General features: G+C 48.8%; 1 protein-coding gene across 1 annotated transcript in view; it reads left to right on the top strand.

Annotated features, from left to right (window-relative positions):
- The window catches only part of ect2l (epithelial cell transforming 2 like), a gene marked incomplete at both ends in the record, with an annotated part of 36190 nt that overhangs the window by 680 nt on the left and 15361 nt on the right, over nucleotides 1-20149 (top strand). The window contains 5 exons of the mRNA XM_083633104.1: nucleotides 13011-13123; nucleotides 14100-14262; nucleotides 14745-15004; nucleotides 15854-15994; nucleotides 20007-20142. Coding sequence (XP_083489230.1) covers nucleotides 13011-13123; nucleotides 14100-14262; nucleotides 14745-15004; nucleotides 15854-15994; nucleotides 20007-20142 — 813 coding nt within the window. The remainder of the gene's footprint in view (nucleotides 1-13010; nucleotides 13124-14099; nucleotides 14263-14744; nucleotides 15005-15853; nucleotides 15995-20006; nucleotides 20143-20149) is intronic.

Raw genomic sequence — 20149 nt, 5'->3', positions numbered from 1 at the left:
AGGGGCCACGCTACCGCAGCTGACCACTGCGAGCCTGTGCAAGGTTCTTTTGGCGCTGTCACGCTTCCAAAAATAAAAAATGGCGGAGGCTGCTGGGCGCTGATGTTGCAATGGGGCAATATGGAGCTGTCATTTCTTTCCATAAAAGTTCTTTGCTCATACTGAGCAATAGCGCCCGGCGAACGTCAACGTATTTCCCATCAAACAATCGTGCCGCTCTCACGTCTAGGTATAAAAATGAACCCTTACCTGAGCCAAAAACGTGAAGTGAAGACGCTATCCGATGGCCAACATCCTCTTCTTTTAAATACATATAGCCTAGTTACCTCTTCCAAATTGTTGCATAAAATCAACTTTTCTGTCTTTGAAAAACCGAAAATCATTCATCTGGAGCAACCCGGAACTACGACTCACTGTTTACTCACTGTTTACTCACTAATGCCCCCTACACTTCCGGAATGGTATTGCATTACATTACATTACATTACGTCATTTGGCAGACGCTTTTATCCAAAGCGACTTACAATAACACATTTTTTGTCAGCAATAGAGCAATCAACTATGGAGCACAGTCTATGACAACTACAACTTCTGAAGGAACAGTGGTACAAGTTTAGGTTAGTGGTACAAGGTTAGGTTAGGTTTTTTTTTTTTTTTTTTTTAATAAGGAAAGAGAGAGAACAAAGTTAGATCAAGAAGGGCCCAGATGGAGCCTGAAAAGGTGTGTCTTTAGTCTTTTCCGAAAGATCGGCAGTGATTCAGCTGTCCTGACCGAAGGTGGAAGCTCGTTCCACCATTGAGGTGCCAGGGACGAGAAGAGTCGAGATCGGGATGAGCGACTTTTGAGCCCCCGTAGCGAAGGAGGGGCGAGGCGACCTGCACTGGTGGAGGAGCGAAGGGAGCGCTGAGAGGTTTGGAACCTGACCATGGATTGCAGGTACCGGGGAGCTGACTGGTGTACTGCCCTGTAGGCCAGTACCAGTGTCTTGAATTTGATGCGGGCCGGGATGGGAAGCCAGTGGAGCTCCTGGAAGAGGGGAGTGACGTGAGAGAATTTGGGTTGGTTGAATATCAGACGGGCTGCAGCATTCTGAATGAGCTGAAGCGGTCGGATGTCGGTGGCAGGTAGGCCGGCCAGGAGCACGTTGCAGTAGTCCAGGCGGGAGGAGACAAGAGACTGGACCAGGAGTTGAGTCGCTTCTCTTGTGAGAAAGGGACGGATTTTGCGGATGTTGTAGAGAGAGAACCTACAGGAGCGCGCTGTAGCAGCTATGTTGGCAGAGCAAGACAGCTGGTTGTCAAGGATCACCCCAAGGTTCTTAGCTGTTTGGGAGGGCAGTACAGTGGTGTTGTCAATGGAGATGGAGAGATCTGCGAGAGGGCAGTCTTTTCCTGGGAGGAAGAGTAGCTCGGTCTTACCAAGGTTGAGCTTGAGGTGGTGGGCAGACATCCAGTCGCCAATGTCTTTGAGGCATGCAGAGATGCGAGCCTCGATTTGAGTGTCAGAGGGGGGGAAGGAAAGGAAAAGCTGGGTGTCATCAGCATAGCAGTGATAGGAAAAGCCATGAGAAGAGATCACATAGGCAAGAGATCTTATATAGAGAAGGAAAAGTAAGGGGCCCAGGACTGAGCCCTGGGGGACACCGGTGGTAAGAGGACAGGATCTGGAGAGGGACCCTCTCCATGAGACCTGGTATGAGCGGTTCGAGAGGTAGGAAGCAAACCAGGAGAGTGCAGAGCCTGAAATGCCGAGGTCAGACAGAGTGGAAAGAAGGATTTGGTGGTTGACTGTATCGAAGGCAGCAGACAGGTCAAGGAGGACAAGAACAGAAGACAGGGATGAGGCCTTTGCAGTGTGAAGGGCCTCTGTGACAGCAAGAAGAGCTGTCTCAGTGGAGTGAGAGGCCTTGAAGCCGGACTGCAGAGGGTCCAGGAGGTCATTTTGGGAGAGATAGAGAGAAAGTTGTTCGGACGCTGCTCGTTCGAGGGTTTTGGAAAGGAATGAGAGAAGAGAGACAGGTCTGTAGTTGTGAATAGCAGTAGGGTCAAGGGAGGGTTTCTTAAGCAGAGGCTTGACTCTTGCAGTCTTTAGAGCAGGCGGGACAAGACCAGAGGACAAAGAGGAGTTAATGAAGGTAGTGAGGAAGGGAGATATGTTAGGTGAGATGGTTTGGAGGAGAGAGGAAGGGATAGGATCGAGGGGGCAGTAAGTGGCTCGGTTTGAGCTGATGAGTTTAAGCACTTCATCAGGAGAGAGAGGGGAGAAGGAAGGAAATCCAGGGACAGGGGGCAGAGGAGCAGGATTGGAGTCGGGAGTGTTAGTGAGGGTGCCTGGAGGATGGAAGGAGGAGCTGATGTCATCCACCTTTTTAGTAAAGAAGGTTACAAAATCATCAGCAGAGAGGGAGGAGGGAGGGGGAGGGGAGGGAGGGTTGAGGAGCGTGGAGAAGGTGGCGAACAGTTTACTGGGATTGGATGCAGAGGACTGGATTTCAGAGATGAAGAAGGAGGTTTTTGCTTTAGAGACAGCATCAGTGAAGTTTGAGTGGATAAGGTGGTAGGAAGAGAGATCTTCAGGGAGATGTGATTTTCTCCATTTTCTCTCAGCTGCCCGAAGCTCAGTTCGATAAGTTCGCAGAGATTCAGTCAGCCAAGGAGAAGGGGGAGAAGATCGGGCAGGCTTAGTGGTGAGTGGGCAAAGAGAATCAAGAGCGGCGGAGAGAGAGGAGAGAAGAGTAGTGGAAGCCTCGTCGGTGGACAGGAGAGCAAATTGCTCGGCAGGGGGAAGTAGGGAGAGGACGGTAGAAGAGAGGGAGTCGGGTGAGAGAGTTTTTAGATTGCGTCGGGTGGTGGTAGAGTGAGGGGGAGATGGGTGGGAGGAGGGGAGGGGGATGGGAAGGGAGAAGGTGATAAAGTGGTGGTCGGATACAGGAAGAGGAGTCACAGTGAGATTAGAGGTGGAGCAGGATCTGGTGAAGACCAGGTCCAGCACATTCCCTGCTTTGTGAGTAGGAGGAGATTGAGAGAGGTAAAGGTCAAAGGATGAGAAGAAGTTAAGGAAAGACAGAGATTGTAAGGTTACTGGCTGGATGTTGAAGTCTCCCAGAAGGATGAGTGGAGTACCATCCTCAGGAAAGACGGAGAGGAGGGTGTCCAGCTCGTCCAGAAAGTGACCGAGCGGACCAGGCGGGCGGTAGATTACCACAATGTTGAGCTTGATGGGTAGGGATACGGCAACTGCATGGGACTCAAAAGATGAGATAGACAGATGAGAGAGAGAGGTGACAGTGTAGGTCCATTTGGGGGAGATGAGGATACCAGTGCCACCGCCACGGCCAGAGGCTCTAGGGGTGTGCGAGAACGAATATGCAGCAGAGAGCGCTGCAGGAGTAGCAGTGTTTTCAGGAATGATCCAGGTCTCTGTGAGAGCTAGAAAGTGGAGGGTTTGCACCTACATTTTCGGTTTTTCAAAGACAGAAACGTGGATTTTATGCAACAATTTGGAAGAGGCGCTAATGCTGAGTATGAGCGAGAAGCGCCCGGCTAGCGGGGTAAGCAGATTAAGCCCAGAAGTTTGTTTGGACACACCACACATTTTCTTTATTTTTTACTATTTATTGCCACATTTCAGAATAATAATAGGCTAAAGACATCAGCACTATGAAATAACACGTGGTTATGCAATGAACAAAACTGTTAAAGGGCCCATATTTTGCTAATATAATGTATTATTATTTTATTGTTGGCCTCCACTAGAGTAACTTATTGCATCATTCATAGTTGAAAAAACTCATTATTTATCTTGTAGCCTACTGGCTCTCACTGCCCCCTTCAGTTCACCCTCTGTCTGAAACGCTCTGTTTTAGGTCCTGTCCCTGAACCCCCACCCCCCGGAAAATACTCCAGGAGGGCAGCGCGAGGAGTTTTTGTGTTTGCAAACCTCTGCCCAGAGAGCTAGCGCTGTAGAAGCGAGACTATCTGTCTGTCTGTCTGTCTGTCTATCTATCTATCTATCTAGATAGATAACGCTAGATAGATAGATAGATAGATAGATAGACAGACAGACAGATAGACAGACAGACAGACGCCTAAACCTAACCTCCCCCAGACCCTAACCCTAACGTCGGCATAGCGGGCGGACCCCGGGGCGTAACGTTACGGCGGCCGGGGTACGTGTTGCCCTGCTCGGCCAGCCGCCGAAGGAAATGTCCCGGCACAGCCCGGGCCGAGCGGAGCTGTAGATAGCTAGGGGGAGATAGCTTGTTACGTCCAAGTCACGTTTGTTATCGATGGTCAAATTTGTTTTGACAATCGCTTGCTCGTTTATATAATTGTTTTACAGCTTGTTTTAGAGCTTCACACTATTGTCGTCACATTCAAGCCACAAAACAACAGCTAATGTAGCTAGTTAGCTAACTTCCCAAATGCTTGTGACTATAGTGTGCCTCTCCTAGCAAAGGCTACACGGACCAAACCAAAATGAGGACTTGGAGAAGTCAGCAAGTTGGACTAACGTTACAAGTTCTCAAAATGTGTGCCTTCGTCATTCATCGGTTGTTCATGTCTATGAAAGGCGGCTGTGCTGCTAGGCTAATAGCAAGTGCTAACGTTACCCAGCCGGCGGTAAGTAACGTTAGCGCTTCCTAGCTCCTAGGTACAACCGATGCTGGAATGAGACACATATTTTCAGAACTTACCACTTCAGTCCTACATCCTGGCTCACTTCCAAGTCGTCTGCTTGTTTTTGCGGTCTGAAATCCGTTATTCCATGAGACTACTGTTGTAGACAGCCAGGTTGGAGAGAGCCTGGTGACGCGGGTTAGGTTGACAAGTCGGCAGTGTACTGGAGCAGTCAGAACAGGGAAGGGAGGGGCAGGGGGGACGGGTGAAGGCTATGGCGCGCGCGCACTGCCGGCCCGGGCTAGGCTTGTCATCACCATGGTAACAAGTCCTACTTGACGTCACTAGAACTATTGCTCTCGCACAAATCGGCACAAATCCATGTCCTCTCGTCTGAAGAAAGACTCCTCAATGTCTGCTAGCAATTTTATTTCCGACAAAGATGAGAACACCCTGCGGGTGACATAACAACATATGAGCGAATGCATGACATAACACTATAACATGAGTGAACACTTTTAACATAAATCTTGTAACATAAAGCATATAAATATTAGCAGACTTACATCAAACAAGGCAATCACATGCTGAAGAGAGAGGAGAGACAAGGTGCACACTCTCACACGACCGGAAGGAAAAGGACGTGGCAACAACAACTCACTCTAACCTAGACTGTTCCAAAGGCAGTACTGCACTGCCCCCTAGTGGCCGGGAGTACACTCCTGCATCCCCCCCAGACCGGAAAGCCACGAACCACCGCGGGTTAACGGTCTCAGTCCAAAGTCCATCGGCCGGTCTCCGGCTCGTAACGCTTGGGCGGCCCCCTAGCGCGGGCCGGGTGGGCGGGCCGTAGCGGCGACGGCGCAGGAAGAGATGCAGCAGGGGCGGGCCGCACCGGCGACGGTGCTGGGAGAAGTGTAGCAGGGGCCACACCAGCGGGGGGCGCTAGCAGAGAGGGGCCCAAATCTGCATCACGGGGCCCGTCTGTCCACTGCCGTGCGTCACCCTGGGGCACTACCGGGCCAGGGGGGGTAGCCGGGGGCAGACATTCCAGGGAGGGAGGAAGCGGAGGAGGCGTCGACGGCAGCCGCTGGGTATAGGGGGCGACCGGCGTATAGCCACGGAGGAACCGCCGATTGCGCAAAGTCAGACGTCCTGAACCATCGACTCTCACCCGATACTGATCGTGGCCAAGCGACTCTACCACCACCCCGGATCTGTCCCACTTGTTGGGGCTCGGGCCCTGCTGATTCTGGACGAACACCCTCTCACCGAGAGCCAGAGGGCGGAGCGGTCTCGAATGAGCCCCCAGAGACTCGGTAGTGCGGGACATCCGCGTACGAAGGGCATCCTCCTTCGCAGCCCATGCCTGACGCCAGAGCGGATGGATATGTGGGTTCGAAAACTTCTCAAGCCGGTTGATGAAGGAGAGCGACCCTCGAAGGGGGTGACCGAAGATAATCTGCACCGGTGAGAGGTTGCAGTCCGGGTCGGGTGTGTTGCGCAGCTGTATCATCGCGCGCAGGAAGCGATCCTGGTCGAGACTGCCCGCCGGGCCAATGTTGGACACCAGAAGGCACTTCGCAGTCTTGACAGCGACCTCAGCTCTCCCGTTGGACTGCGGGAAACTGACGGATGACACGCGATGCCTGATCTGCCACAGGTGGAGGAAGTCCTGGGTGTGGCTCGCCATGAACTCCGGGCCGCCATCGCTCGAAAGCTCCTCAGGCACACCAAAGGTACGGAAGAATGAGCGGAGGTGGCGAACGAGGCCAGCCGCGCCTCCAGCATCAGTCCCGGCCGCAGCGCCCAGGACCTCCACCCAACCCGAGAGCCGATCCCCGACGACCAGGTAGTGGCGGCCCCCGTAGTCAAAGAAGTCAGCAAAAAAAAACTCAAATGGGGCGGACGGTGGCGGAGATGGCAGAGGGGGCGTGGCCGCCTGCGATGGAGCGTTGCGGTTGCAGTCTGCGCACCCGTTCCTGACAGCGCGGATATCCCCTGACATCCCAGGCCAGTAGACTATGGCCCGGGCGTGCTGCTCCATCGCTGAAACCCCCTGGTGGGCAGCATGAAGGTGCCGAAGGACCCTCTCGCGGAGGGACAGGGGAACCACGACGCGATCTTGGTACAGCAAGACCCCGTCCTGCGCATAGAAGGAGTCACAGACCGGTGACAAACTCGCCACGGCAGGGTCATGCGCGTCCACCCCGTTCCCGTGCTCAATCATGTCCAGTAGGCGGCCGAGGGACGCGTCAGCCACTGTCTCTTGTGCGAGGAGGGGCCAGGAGACGGCGCGGAGCTCCTGAGCATCGGTGCAGATCGAAGCCATGAGCGCCACCTCCACGGCGTCAGGCACGCCTGGCGGTTCCAGAGAGAGGCCGTTAGCCGAGCCCGAGGGGGAAGGGTGCCTCGAGGCAGCGTCAGCGGCATGGTTGCTCTTGCCAGGAAGGTGCACAACCTCGAAACGCCACGGGAGGGTACGCTGCTTCAGCCTGAACAGGCGTGAGTTCGTGATCTCGTCGAGAGTGCGGTCCCCGAAGATCTTCACCAGGGGCTTGTGATCGGTGACCACGACGAGGTTGTCGCATCCCTGCGTGAAGTATTGTGTCTGCTCCAGGCCCCAGGCCACGGCCAGGGCCTCCCCTTCAATAGCCGCATAACGCTGCTCCGCCGGGGACAGGTAGCGCGACCCAGCGAGTGTGATTCTCCAACCCCCTGGGCAGCAGTCCGGCACGCCTGAGGCACAGCTGCAATGCTGTTGGAGAAGGAAGTAGCCAATGCCTCGCCTGGACCAGTCGGGGCGGAGGCAGGTGCGCTTCTGCATGTCGTAGATCTCCACACCTTCGCGAATGGCCCCAATTATGACATGCTTGGACGCCTGGAAGGCCTCCTCCAGCTCAGGTGACCACGAGAACTTGCAGCGTGGGCTGAGGAAGGGCTTGAAAGGGGCCATAGTGTCGTGCAACTGGGCGTAGTTAGTCACCTGGTTGACGAGGCCGAACCAGCTCCTGATATCCGTCGTGGAGACCGGGCGGGGGAAGTCCCGAATGGCATCCAGGTATTTGGGAAGTGGCTCGATAGTAGCATCCGACACCCTGAAGCCAGCAAAATCAACGCTCCTCTGCGCAAATTGGAACTTGTCCGGGTTCAACACGACGCCCGACCGCCCGAAACGTGTCAGGAAGTCGATGGTCCTCCACCAGTGCTGCTCCAGGTCGGTGTCGTAGTGGACCGTGTCATCCACGCAACGTTCCTTGCGTTCAAAGTCTGAGAGGATAGCGTCGAAACGGCGGTTGTAGCCATCACCCGACGACAGAAAACCCTGTGGCGCCCTGGTGTAACGCCACCGGGCAAAGGGAGTGATGAAGGTTGTCAGATGACGATCAGACTCGCGCAGGGGCACACTGTGATAACCATTCCAAGCGTCCGTGACAGTCTTCCAGGTGCCCTTCGGAACACGACGTGCAAGGTGGAATGGGGACTCAGTTGCGAAAGTCTCACGCTGGCAGAACTTATTGAGAGGGGAAAGGTCCACGGTTCTGCGGGGGGACCCGTCGTGCTTCCGGGTAACCACCATGCAGTGGCACCATGTAACCGGCTCGCTGTATGGCACGCGCTCGATGACACCGAGGGCCTCGTCCCGGAGAAGGTCGTCGCAGACCTTGTGCTGCCAGTGGAGAGGCACACCGGCTGCGGTGTGGCATGCTGTAGGAGTGGCGGCAGGGTCCACGTGCATCTCGATGGGCGGTCCCTCCATGCAAGGCAGCGCCCGATGGGGGCACGTGTTAAATGTGGACGAGGCGTACCTCTCAAACAACCACCTCTTCATCTGGTCGTTGTTCTCAGGCATGCAGGGGAATGGCAGTGCCGCGGGGCGTGACGGAGGGACAGCGCGCTGTGGGCACGAGCACCGGGCGCCATGGGGGTCACGGCCGTCGCAGCCGCCGTTGGCGTACCTCACTGCATTGACAGACAAGGGCAGGTCCGGCGAGGAAGGGGTGGCGGAATCGCGCTTGTCCCTGGGTTGCCCCGCACCCCCTGTCGGGAAGTCCTTGGGCAGGAGGCCGAGGTTGAGCAGCGACCCATAGGAGAGGTACATGCCCCGGACCGAGCTGCTTACATACACCATGGAGCGGCAGGACGACCCCCCGCTGCTCTTGGGGACCGCAGAGAGTCTAGCGAAGAATGCGCCATCAATGGCTATGGGGGAGCGGTTGGCAGCCGAGAGGCTGAGGCTGACAGGGCGTAGGTCGTCACGTGAGAATCCGCAGGCGAGGTACTCCTCTAGAGACCAAATGTCCGACTGCGCACCTGTGTCTGCGATAGCAGACACCTTCACCTTGATCCCCGATGGCCGACAGCCGGCGCCGTCCCCCTGACTGACTGGATTGTCAACCGAGACGGTGATCAGTGCCCGGGGGTGTTCCCTCAGCCTGGCCCGCCTCCATTCGCCCTTGGAGAAGATATGGTGCTCGAGTCTGACTGGTGCTGTCGTGCGGCGTTGGTCACGGCTCCCGCGATAGTGGCCTGGGTGCGCCTCAGACTGAATGGTCGAGAGCTGGGAGATCGGCTCCGAGATCGGCTCCGAGACCCCTCTGTGAAGACAGGAAAGGTGTTCTGACATCCTGGGCACGCGGCTCGTTTCGCCATATCAGCTGGGCTCGGGGTCAAGGAGGGGCTCCGCTGTGGGCTCAGCTGTGGGCTCTTCCTCGAGCGCTGGAATGAGGAGACAGCCGACAGGGCGGATGACGGGATGGCGTTACGAGCCATCTCCTTGCCCTCAACGAGCGCGATCACATCGTTCACGGGCTTCCTGAGAATGTCAGGTGTGCCTAGCGCCTCGCGGCGTATGTCTGAGTCGTAGATCCCATTGACAAGGACATCGCGGATGATGTGATCGGTGTAGCTCACATCCCTGCCGCATTCACAGACAGCAACGTAGGAACATGTCTCTGCCTTCCCACGCACTCTGGCGGTAAAGGCGCGGAATGTCTCATCGCGTTCCTGACGCAACTGAAGCAGCTCTGTGCGCAGGACGCATGTGGCGACCGGTACAACGGCCAGCGAGCGCATAGCGGCGAGTAGGTCAGCCAAAGTCCCGGAGGCGGCATCCGGGTCCGCTTTCAGTAGGCTGTCACCAAGTTCGGGCCCCGCACACTGAAACAGCTGGAACGGGGCCTGGGCTGCTCCTATGCCCGAGCCTGCACAGAAGACATTCCAACGCCGGACGAACACATTCCATTCCTCTGTCGAGATGCCGGTGTCGACCCTAGGCCGCTCCAGCTTCGGGCCTTGGTGAGCTGGGGGCCGGGCCGCTGCATCCCGATGGGCATGTCCGTGGGCCGTCAGCAGCGCGATGGCAAGTCCCTCCGAAACGTATCCGGTCTCGAAGTCGCAGCCGGGGAAGGGGCATTTGACCAGCATGATGGTGTTCTCATGAAGAAAGACTCCTCAATGTCTGCTAGCAATTTTATTTCCGACAAAGATGAGAACACCCTGCGGGTGACATAACAACATATGAGCGAATGCATGACATAACCTATAACATGAGTGAACACTGTTAACATAAATCTTGTAACATAAAGCATATAAATACAGTGTTTCCCACAGGATTTTGAGAATTTGTGGTGGGGGACTGCAGACCCCCTAGGGGGGTGCGGGGGCATGCCCCCCGCGAGATTTTTTTAAACATTTTAAAGTAAAATGCATGAATTTGGTGTACTTTGAGAAAGCTTAAGAGCTAAATTAAAAGGCTAGATCTATGAAGAACATGTCATCATTACTGTGCTGTGGGTTTACAATGACAAACTAAATTTCTCCCTATAGGTCAGGGATACTCAACTTGCTTTGCCACTTTCGTGAAATGATAGAAGACGAGGGGCCAGTTAATAAACAAACATACATTTTTCTGTAGCGGATTGTAGGTTTTTGGGGTGTCAGCCGGAGTTTAGGCTGACAGTGTTGTGCACACCGGATAGTTAGTTAGGTTAAGTTAGTTGGGTTAAGTACATACATAAGTGCCTGGGTAGCGAGCAGATGGCGGTATTTGACAATTTAGCAGCTAAATCATAGATTATTGAAAGATATTCCATATTCCAGACTGAAATGCTATAACAGAAGTATTGGCCAGAATGACATGAACATTTATTGGACACTTATTCAGCGGATATCTTGCATGTTGCGTTCAGGTGCACTGTAAAAAAATATATATATATATATATATATTTTTTTTTGTTTTTTTGTTTTTTTGGGGCAACATCTTATTGTGGCGGTCCAAATATTATTGTGGCGGCCCGCCACAAATTCCTTTATGTATGGGAAACACTGTAAATATTAGCAGACTTACATCAAACAAGCAATCACATGCTGAAGAGAGAGGAGAGACAAGGGCCGTTTCTCAATACCAAGAATGCATTCTTGTTCTTGGGTTCTTGGGGAGAACGTTCTTGCTAGTCGTTCTTGGAAGAATGAACTTGCTAGGTCACAAGCACACATGACGCTGTTGGCAGTTTGAGACGATGCGTAATATATATGATACAAAATTAAGAAATGCATAATATGGCCCCTTTAAACAAATCAAAATTATCAATATTTATGCTATTTTAGTAGCAGCCCTTTGCCTTCATGGGAATTCGGCTTTGGAAAGTTCACCAACTTCACTATTTGAAACGAATTTAAAGCATATAGCCTAAGTCTTTTGATCAAACGTTCACATAGCCTATTAACCTAAACCTTGCTTGATATGAAAATGATAGAGACTGGATCTTCTACATTATAAATATTGATTAATTCAGTTAATGATTACATGCTCCTTATGGGTTAATTAATCTCATTGGATAATCTGGGGAAAATCTAGTCTCTTAAAGGGTCAGTCCTTGAGGGCCAGTCCTTTGAGGCAAAAGCCTCAGTTAGCTATTTAGGCTGCCACCTAGACAGTAGCTTAGGAGGCGATACCATGGCCCTAAAAACAATTACCAAAGTGACTGGACGAACCAAGTTTCTGGCCAGAAAAGCCCCCTTTCTGGACCAGGCCACTCTTTTTTTTGTTGGCCAACTCTCTGGTTTCTCCTTGCTTTGATTATGCCATCTCTTCTTGGTACGGAGGTTTGACCAAAGTTTTGAAGGAGAAACTGCAGGTTTCCCAGAACCAATTAGTAAGGCTAACTCTAGGCCTAGCCCCTAGAGACCATGTGGGAAAAGTACTCCTCCAGAAGCTGGGCTGGCTCCCTGTGGATGCTAGATGCTAGATATGTCCAGCTCCAACTTAACATTGTTCATAACATCTATAACAACAGAGCCCCCGAATATCTTAGCAATCACTTTCAGAGGAGTGAAGATACACACTCCCACAACACTAGAGCCAGTACTGCTGACTTACGTCTACCTGGCTTTAAAACAAACCTAGGTAAGTGCTCTTTTAAATTTATCGGGGCTAAAAATTGGAACATGTTGCCCCTCCACCTAAAGTGTACAAGCAGCCAAGGTGTTTTCAAGAAGAAGGTTAAATTGTGGCTTCTTGAACAAGTCCTTTTCTAAGCTCTGATGTACAGCTTCTTTTGTGTATTTTGATATGTATGTTTCTCATCTCTCATTGCATAAATCATACTGTATTGAATGCTTCTGTTAATTATTTTATGTTTATATTGGTGTTGTTGTTGTTGTTTTTTTATCTACCTGTTTTAGACCAAGGACCACAATGGAAATAAGTCTTGACTTTATTGTGCTTTATCCTTGATGTTATTCTTTGAGATCCGTGTCTGTACCTTGTTTAGTACACTGTATTTCAATTTGTAACCGTCAAATAAAATCAAATCAAATCAAATCAAAACAGATAAGTTGGCTCTCGCAATTTTCAAATGCTTCTGCCTATAATGATACATTAGCAGAATGTAGAAGAGACAGTCTGGCTTGAGAGACTATAGTCAAGCTGAAGACAAGGCTGTTTTTCTTACTTCCTGAAAAGTTTGCTTTTGAGATATGAGGTTTTCACCAGACACTGAAGATATACAGTAGGCTATTTCCTGAATGAAGTGTAAAATCTTATTAAAAAAAAAATTTAAAAGTTCCACCAGAGTGAAATATAGCCAGTTTCAAGAAGACGAAAAAAAATCCACACAAGAAACATGGGAATGGCAGCACTCCAAAAGTCGAAAAATAAGTCTTGACCCCAATTATTCCAGAATTTTATTGACGACCACATCAATAAAACTGTTCAGCCGCAGCATTCATCTCAATGAGTCTTATGTTTTCTTAATACGTCTGTTGGAAGCCCGCCATTCTCATCAGTGTTTTGAAAGCCAGTGTGTAGTTTTTGGCAGAGCAGCCAGACAGCCAGAGGAGGACTTCCATACGTTCAGTTTGTTGTGTCCTGTCCTGTTCACTCTCAGTTATTCGAGGAGAGGATCAGCTTGCTTCTCCACTGGTTTGACCTGTGGAGCGACAGGCAGAGGAAACATCTGCTCCAAGCTCTGCTCACACGCTGCACCAGGTCACAGCTCAAGTACGGCCTTCTCTTCCTTTCACCTGTTTTCTTTCCTTTTAGATTTTGTGTTTGACAATATTCATGCTATATAGCAGGGATGGGACGATATCAAAATTCAATATACCGCAATGCACAAATGTGACAAAACTGAGAAATGGCTTGCCCAAAAGGGGGCTTGCCCATCACAATTTCATGAAAATTATAGTATTTGCACTTTATTTAAATTTTTACATAATTCTGCAGTCAGACTTTGCTGTTGAAACTGTATGCATTACATTGTATCATGGTTGCATCAAATTATGAACCATGTATCGCATATCAAATTGTATCATGAGCTACACATATCGACCCTTACCTATATCATATTATGTTATTATGTGTCATATTTTTTTGTTTGTGATACTCCAAGAAGGAGAAACTTATGTTTCCACCAATACCAGGCACGCCAGATGAGATGGTTTGTTAGACAGAACCATCTGGTATGTCATCCTTGGAAACTGTTTGGAAAGGGCAGGCGCTTTCCAAAAATACTTGGCAGGTGATTGGATGAACCATCTGTCTATCACCGTCTTATCACATGCTCGCTTCTCGCTGTCGTCACGCCTAAATCCGGCCCATAGCTGCTTCGATGCTGATTGGTCTCAGATTCAAAAGCATATCTGTCAGCGTGGCAGGATCGACTTCTCCAAAGAGTACAATAGACTGAACCCAAAGAGAGGACTGGAGCACACGATATCACTGGAAAATACATTTAAGAAGGTGCAAAGACTGACATTTCTCGTTTGATCGTGATCTCGTGAATCCAGCTGCCTCGTAAGGTGAACCCAGACTCTCCTCATAGAGCTTTTGTATTGCCCTTATTTTGGGGCCACAGAACTTATTGGCAGCACCCTTTTCTCCTCAGACCCTGAATACAATCTGTAATGAAACTCATTCAGTAAGAATCTTTTTTATTTTAATGTTTTATATATTTTTAAACCCTCTGCATGAGCAGGCACTGCAGGGACTGGCTGAGCGAGACGGTTCCCGTGACTCGAGTGGACTTCACGGCGGTGCTGCCGCGGTTTCTGTCCCTGTACGTGATGTCCTTCCTGACCCCCCGCGACCTCTGCTCCGCTGCCCAGGTCAACTGGCACTGGAGGGTCCTGGCCGAGCAGGTGAGTGTTTAGATGTTTGAATTGAGCTTGAGGAGTGTTGATCTCTCTCACTCTCTCTCTCTCTCTCTCTCTCTCTCTCAATTTCAATTCAAAGAGCTTTATTGGCACATGTGCACATGTTGCATAGCTTCAAACATAACGGATGGAAATAAAGTAAAATAAAATGACACAAACTGCATAGATAGATTCAGCACATAGAATACGCTGTTTCTGGACAGTAACAACAACAAGTGATGATTACAAACAAATCAATTATGGCATGATATCATCATGACATCACATACTGAACACAGAATTCTACTGTTTAAACATTTTCTCCAAACAAGATCTACTTTTCTCTATTCTTTCAGAGATTTATGAAAAGTATGTGGTGTTTTGTTCCTGATGTGTTCATACTTCGTACAGGAGAGAATGAAGTGTTCTTCACTTTCTATTTCTCCTCAGTTTTCTCTCTCTCTCTCTCTCTCTCCCCCTCCCTCCAGGATTGTCTATGGGCAGGCCGGTGCATCAAAAGGGGCTGGTTCCTGCCTTACTGTCCAGGAGGGAGGGAGTATGGAGCTTGGAAGAGCCACTACGTCTCCTGCGTCTCCACCCTGGACTGGCTCACTCCCCGAGAGGCCGCAGAGCGCTACGGCACGCTCAACCGGCAAACCACGGGAACGAGGGAGGAGGTGGAGGAGAGAGAGAAGGAGAGGAGGATCAGGCAGATGATCAGAGAGAGGCTGCAGGAGGAGAAGAGTGAGTAGGGGAGTCTGAGAGAGAGAGAGAGAGAGAAGCATAGACAGATCAGAGAGAAACTCCAGCGAAAAGGAGGGTAAGAGAGGAGAGAACAGTCAAACAAAAAAACGTAATGAAAGATGGCAACTCAAGCAAAATGTGTCAAATTGGTTTAGCAAGTCAAGGCGTACACCGTGTAGCCTATTTGTGATGTTGGTGTGGTGAGTGTGAATCTAGTTCATGAACAGCCATATCCTTCTCTCTCTCTCTCTCTCTCTCTCTCTCTCTCTCTCTCTCTCTCTCTCTCTCTCTCTCTTATTTTTTTCCTGTTAGTCCCCAGTATCAGAACAATGATCTATCTATGATCTATCTAGTCAAATACCTTTTAGGAGTGCAATGTTGGACATTTTGTGCATTTGGGACGTCTGTTTTATATCCAATGTCTTTGTCCCTCTCTCTCTTCTATCTTTCACTCTCCCTAGTCTCCTGTCCAATAAAGCAGGAATGTTCATGAATAATCTCAATGTGGGACCACCAGGGCTCCTTGAGGAGCTTCCAGGGGGTCCCCAGCAGATTGATTAATTGTGAACTTCACCATTATTGCAAGAAGCTAACACAATTAGAGAATGTAGAAGAATAACTGTTTTGATCATATACTTTCCCTGTTATCTCTCTACCTACAATATAGATAGTCATGGAATTAAGGACAAAATCATATCTAACAATACAAATATTCTCATATTTGGGTCCAAGAGACTCATGAAATGGGGGTCTGTGGCTCTAATATGGACTAAGTAAGGGGTCCTGATATTAAAAAGATTGAGGATCAGTAATTTTGTCCCCCATCCAGGATTCACCTGTGTTGTATTTGCAGGTATGTCTCTGAGAACCAGGAGAGCCTGGGGCAGCAACAACCAGCCAGGGGGATCCAGGAGCAGCTACACACAGAGAGAGAGGCCCGGTCCTGGGGTAACATTCACCTCTTGGCCCTCCCTCTGCTGGCCTCCAAACCTGGGTGGCTCTCCCAGCCTCGCTCTTAGCCTGGACAAAGCACAGTCCAAGAGTGCAGCTCTTAGCATGGAGACAAACCAGGTCTCCAATCCAACCAGGTCATTGTCTACACACAGTTAGGGAGAACATGTTGTTGACATATTATATATTGCAGAGGTTTTCAAACTGGGAGGCAGACCTCCCCAGGGGGGCTCCAAACAGTTTCAGGGGAGGCTCAGTGAATGGAAGTGAAATTCATTATTAAAAGGAGATCACATAGAATACCCTAAATGTGTGTGATTCGGTTCAAGAGATGCGTTTATGGCTGGGCGCAGCGCTATTAGTGGGCATGGTCACGCGCATTCCCTAATTTTCCCTTGGCGCTAAAGCCAGAGTGCGCGGGGCTAACCATTTAACCATGCCTTTTTAAGCGTAGAATTATTCACAAGTGTGCCATTGGTGATCTCCAGTAAACCAATCACATTCTTCCCTTCCAAGCTCCGATCCATGGAGCGACTCCAGTCCAGTTGCGAAAAGCCCTAGAAGCAAAAATCATGTAAGTCAGGAGGGGATGAGAAGATGACTGGGAAATATGTGAAAGAGAGAGCGAGAGAGGGGGAGAGAGAGAGGTGGGAGATAGAGCAGGCCCGTATCTAGCCTGCCACACTAGGGTGGGCTGGTAGGGGGCAACTTTGGCGGTAGGTTGCCAGAGGTTGTGGGTTCGGGGATGGGGATTAAATTGCATTATATTCAGTGGCGCTGGAAGTACTTTTAGGTAGGAATGGACTCTCGGCGCTGCCTGCAAGGGCAGCGGCGAAGAAAATTAGACGTTTTTTGGACTTTCATCCAAGAATATTTAATTTTAAATTAACATTAGGATTATACTGTTGTGATGTCATTATTCAGTATCTTCTCCTTTTCTCACTCACTTTCATGTAACCACCTGCTCTCCCTTTAGTCGTTTTACACTACAACAGACAGCAACACAGGCATAAACACTGAACCAAATTGTTCCAGTAGGAGTCACCATTCTGTTTTGGGTCACCAAACTGTAAGTAGGAACTTTCACTCAGGTGACAGGCCAGTGTTTACATTATTATTGTCAAAACTATTAGCAAACATGTACAAACTAACTATTTACAAAACTATTGCTATATTTCCAAGACATTTAGTCTTATTCAAATTCAAACTGAAAAGTGACAAAGAAAACTACTTTGAAAGCAGATTGACTTACCCTAAAAATAAATAAAAATACTTCATCCAGTTTAAAATAATCAACTCCATAACATTTATTTTCATTGGATGATCTTATTTCTCAAATCAAATTAAAGACTAGTGCAGTGAGACTTAACCATAGCTAAAAACTATTTGCCATTTAGCCTTCAAACCTATATTTACAAGACTTTTAGTCTTATTGAAATTAAAACTTTGAAAGCAGATTGACTTTGTTACCCTAACAAATAAATAACAATCCTTCATCCATAGTTTAAAATAATCAACTCCATAATATTCTTTGCATTGGATGAGCTTATTTCTCAAATCAAATTAAAGCTATAACTACAACTGTTAGGTGCCCTAAACTAACTAACCCAGTGGTCTCCAACCTTCGGGTCGCGACCCTAAGCGCGGTCGCCTGGAATTCAAAAAGGGAGATACAAAAATATATATATATTTTTTTTTTTGGGGTGGGCAAGATTAATTTTTGGGTGGGCATAGCCCACCCCTGCCCCCCCCTAGAATCGGCCCTGAGATAGAGTGAGATAGCAGCAGAAAGAGTGATTGAGAGGGAGAGAGTGAGTGAGAGAGAGATAGAGAGGGAGAAGTCTGTATCAGACGAGCATGCAGACACAACTGAGAGTTGCTTTGGAAAGGCATGTCTGCAAAATAGGATAACGCCATGGGTGCATCCCCGACCCCTGCGCACTGAATAAGGCCTGATTTTGAAAAGCGTTAACCATTCTGGCCTATTCTGGCACTGCGCCACACCTCTTCGGCGTAAAGCGCATTTCGGGGCGTAAAAACATGACGGTATCTTCCCGAGTCAGCGGTAGGCAGGCGTAAATCGTGTTTTTTGCGTTTAAGGCCAGTTTACCGCCTACAGCCACTTTAAGGCCAAGGGGAAAATAGAGCCCACAGTAGTTTGGGGGAATTTGCCAGTTTTTCCCACTTTCCCAGAGTCAGAACAAATAAATGCCTCCAGACAGACCTTTTTATGTATTTGCTCGGTGTAGTCTGAACTCTGAACTCAATCTAGGAAATTAAAAAAATATTTTTGGAAGCAACCTTTGCCCCCACTGTCTAAAAACTGGGGGCATTTACCAAATTTTGGAGGCACTTAAAAAAAAGTGCATAACGTTGCTAAAGCGTAGTGTGAACAGCAGCTCTGTTTGTGTGAGTACGTCTTCTGGCAACCAGCTTGCAGGTACCAAGTGTTAGAGATGGAAATTGAATTAATTGAATTGAATTAAATGAAAAGAAAATTATCAAAATCTTGGGGGCAATTTTTGCCCCTGGATCATGGTTTTTTGGGGCATTAGGGGAGATTTCTTGGGGCATTTTTGTGCAACAGCAATATCAGGCTATCTTGGCTCAATTGCTGAGTGTCTATATGGCATCAAATAACATAATCATGATCGCATAGGCATCCAGGAATTGAGTAAGGAGGGCTGCTTATTCCAAGTGTTGTCTGGGGGAAGGCCCACAGTCTCAGACTTTGAAACCCCCTGATATATTGCATCCTTAGCATGCAAGTTGACTTTAAATGACCTAAAGCACGGATACTCAACTTGCTTTGCCTGGGGGCCACTTTTGCAAAATGACAGGAGGCAAGGGGCCAGTCAATAAACATTAATATACATTTTTCTGTAGCAGATTGTAGGATTTTGGGGTGTCAGCCGGAGTTTAGTCTCAATTTTTTTTGCATAGTCAATACATATACCGGAAGTGCCTGGGTGGCGAGCAGACAGCCATATTTGACAATTTAGCTGGAGCCCAGTCAAATTTTATTTAACCTTAGTTTTCATTGTGAATTAGGAAATTGTCGGGGGCCACTCTGCACCCTATCGCGGGCCGCATCTGGCCCCCGGGCTGCAAGTTGAGTATCACTGACCTAAAGCCTTGAGCCTATGAAACTATTTCAAATCAGGGATGCTCGGCATGTGCTTGCAGTGACTAATAATGCCTTATGAGCAAGGAAAGATATTTAACCATAAGCATCTGTTACGAGTGATTGTTCATGTTTAAACCTTCATGATAGTTTAAAATGGTTATAGTAGATAGATAGATAAATAGATAGATAGATAGATAGATAGATAGATAGATAGATAGATAGATAGATAGATAGATAGATAGATAGATAGTTTAAAATTTACACATTTTCAACACTGGCACTCCCTGATTGGACATACGTGCAGCATCACATTAATTACATTGTGGTGATTTTTGTTTTGTTTACATGGCTTCCTAAAAAAAAATGCAAGTAATGATTTAAACGTTTCAGTGATCCCTAATATTTGTAGTACTTATACTTTGCATGTTGTTCTCTGGGATGGTGTAAGCTTCATAAAGCTATGTAAAATACCCCAATCCCCCAGACAACACTTGGAATAAGCAGCCTGCCTCGCTCAAATCCTGGATGCCTATATGGGATCATGATTATGTTAATTGATCCCATAGACACTCAGCAATTGAGCCAAGATAGCCTGATATTGCTGTTTGACAGAGTTCAGACTACACTGACCAAATACATAAAAAGGTCTGTCTGGAGGCATTTATTTGTTCTGACTCTGGGAAAGTGGGGAAAAACTGTCAAATCCCCCCAAACTATTGTATCTCTCTCTGAACTATCTCTTTAACCAAATCACACACATCTAGGGTATTCTGTGTGATGTCCTTTTAATAATGAATTTCACTTTTCACCATTCACCGAGCCTCCCCTGAAATTGTTTGGAGGCCCGCCTCCCAGTTTGAAAACCTCTGTAATATACTAAACTAATGATTTCAATGTTTTGGTGTTGAATTCCCTTGTCGCCCTGCAGTGGAAGGCTGAGCAAGGTCAGCGGAGCCCTCTCCTCCTTCACCTACAGACCTCCACCCCTACACACAGCCCCTCCCATCGGTCACTCCAGTCCTGTCCTCTTGCTGCTGCTCTCCAATAGAATCCCTGCCTATGAGGTGAGAG

This window comes from Poromitra crassiceps (genome assembly GCF_964638095.1).
Source record: "Poromitra crassiceps genome assembly, chromosome: 3".
Lineage (NCBI taxonomy): Eukaryota > Metazoa > Chordata > Actinopteri > Beryciformes > Melamphaidae > Poromitra > Poromitra crassiceps.
The sequence above is the reverse complement of the archived record's forward strand: the minus strand, read 5'-3'. Positions and strand labels throughout refer to the sequence as shown.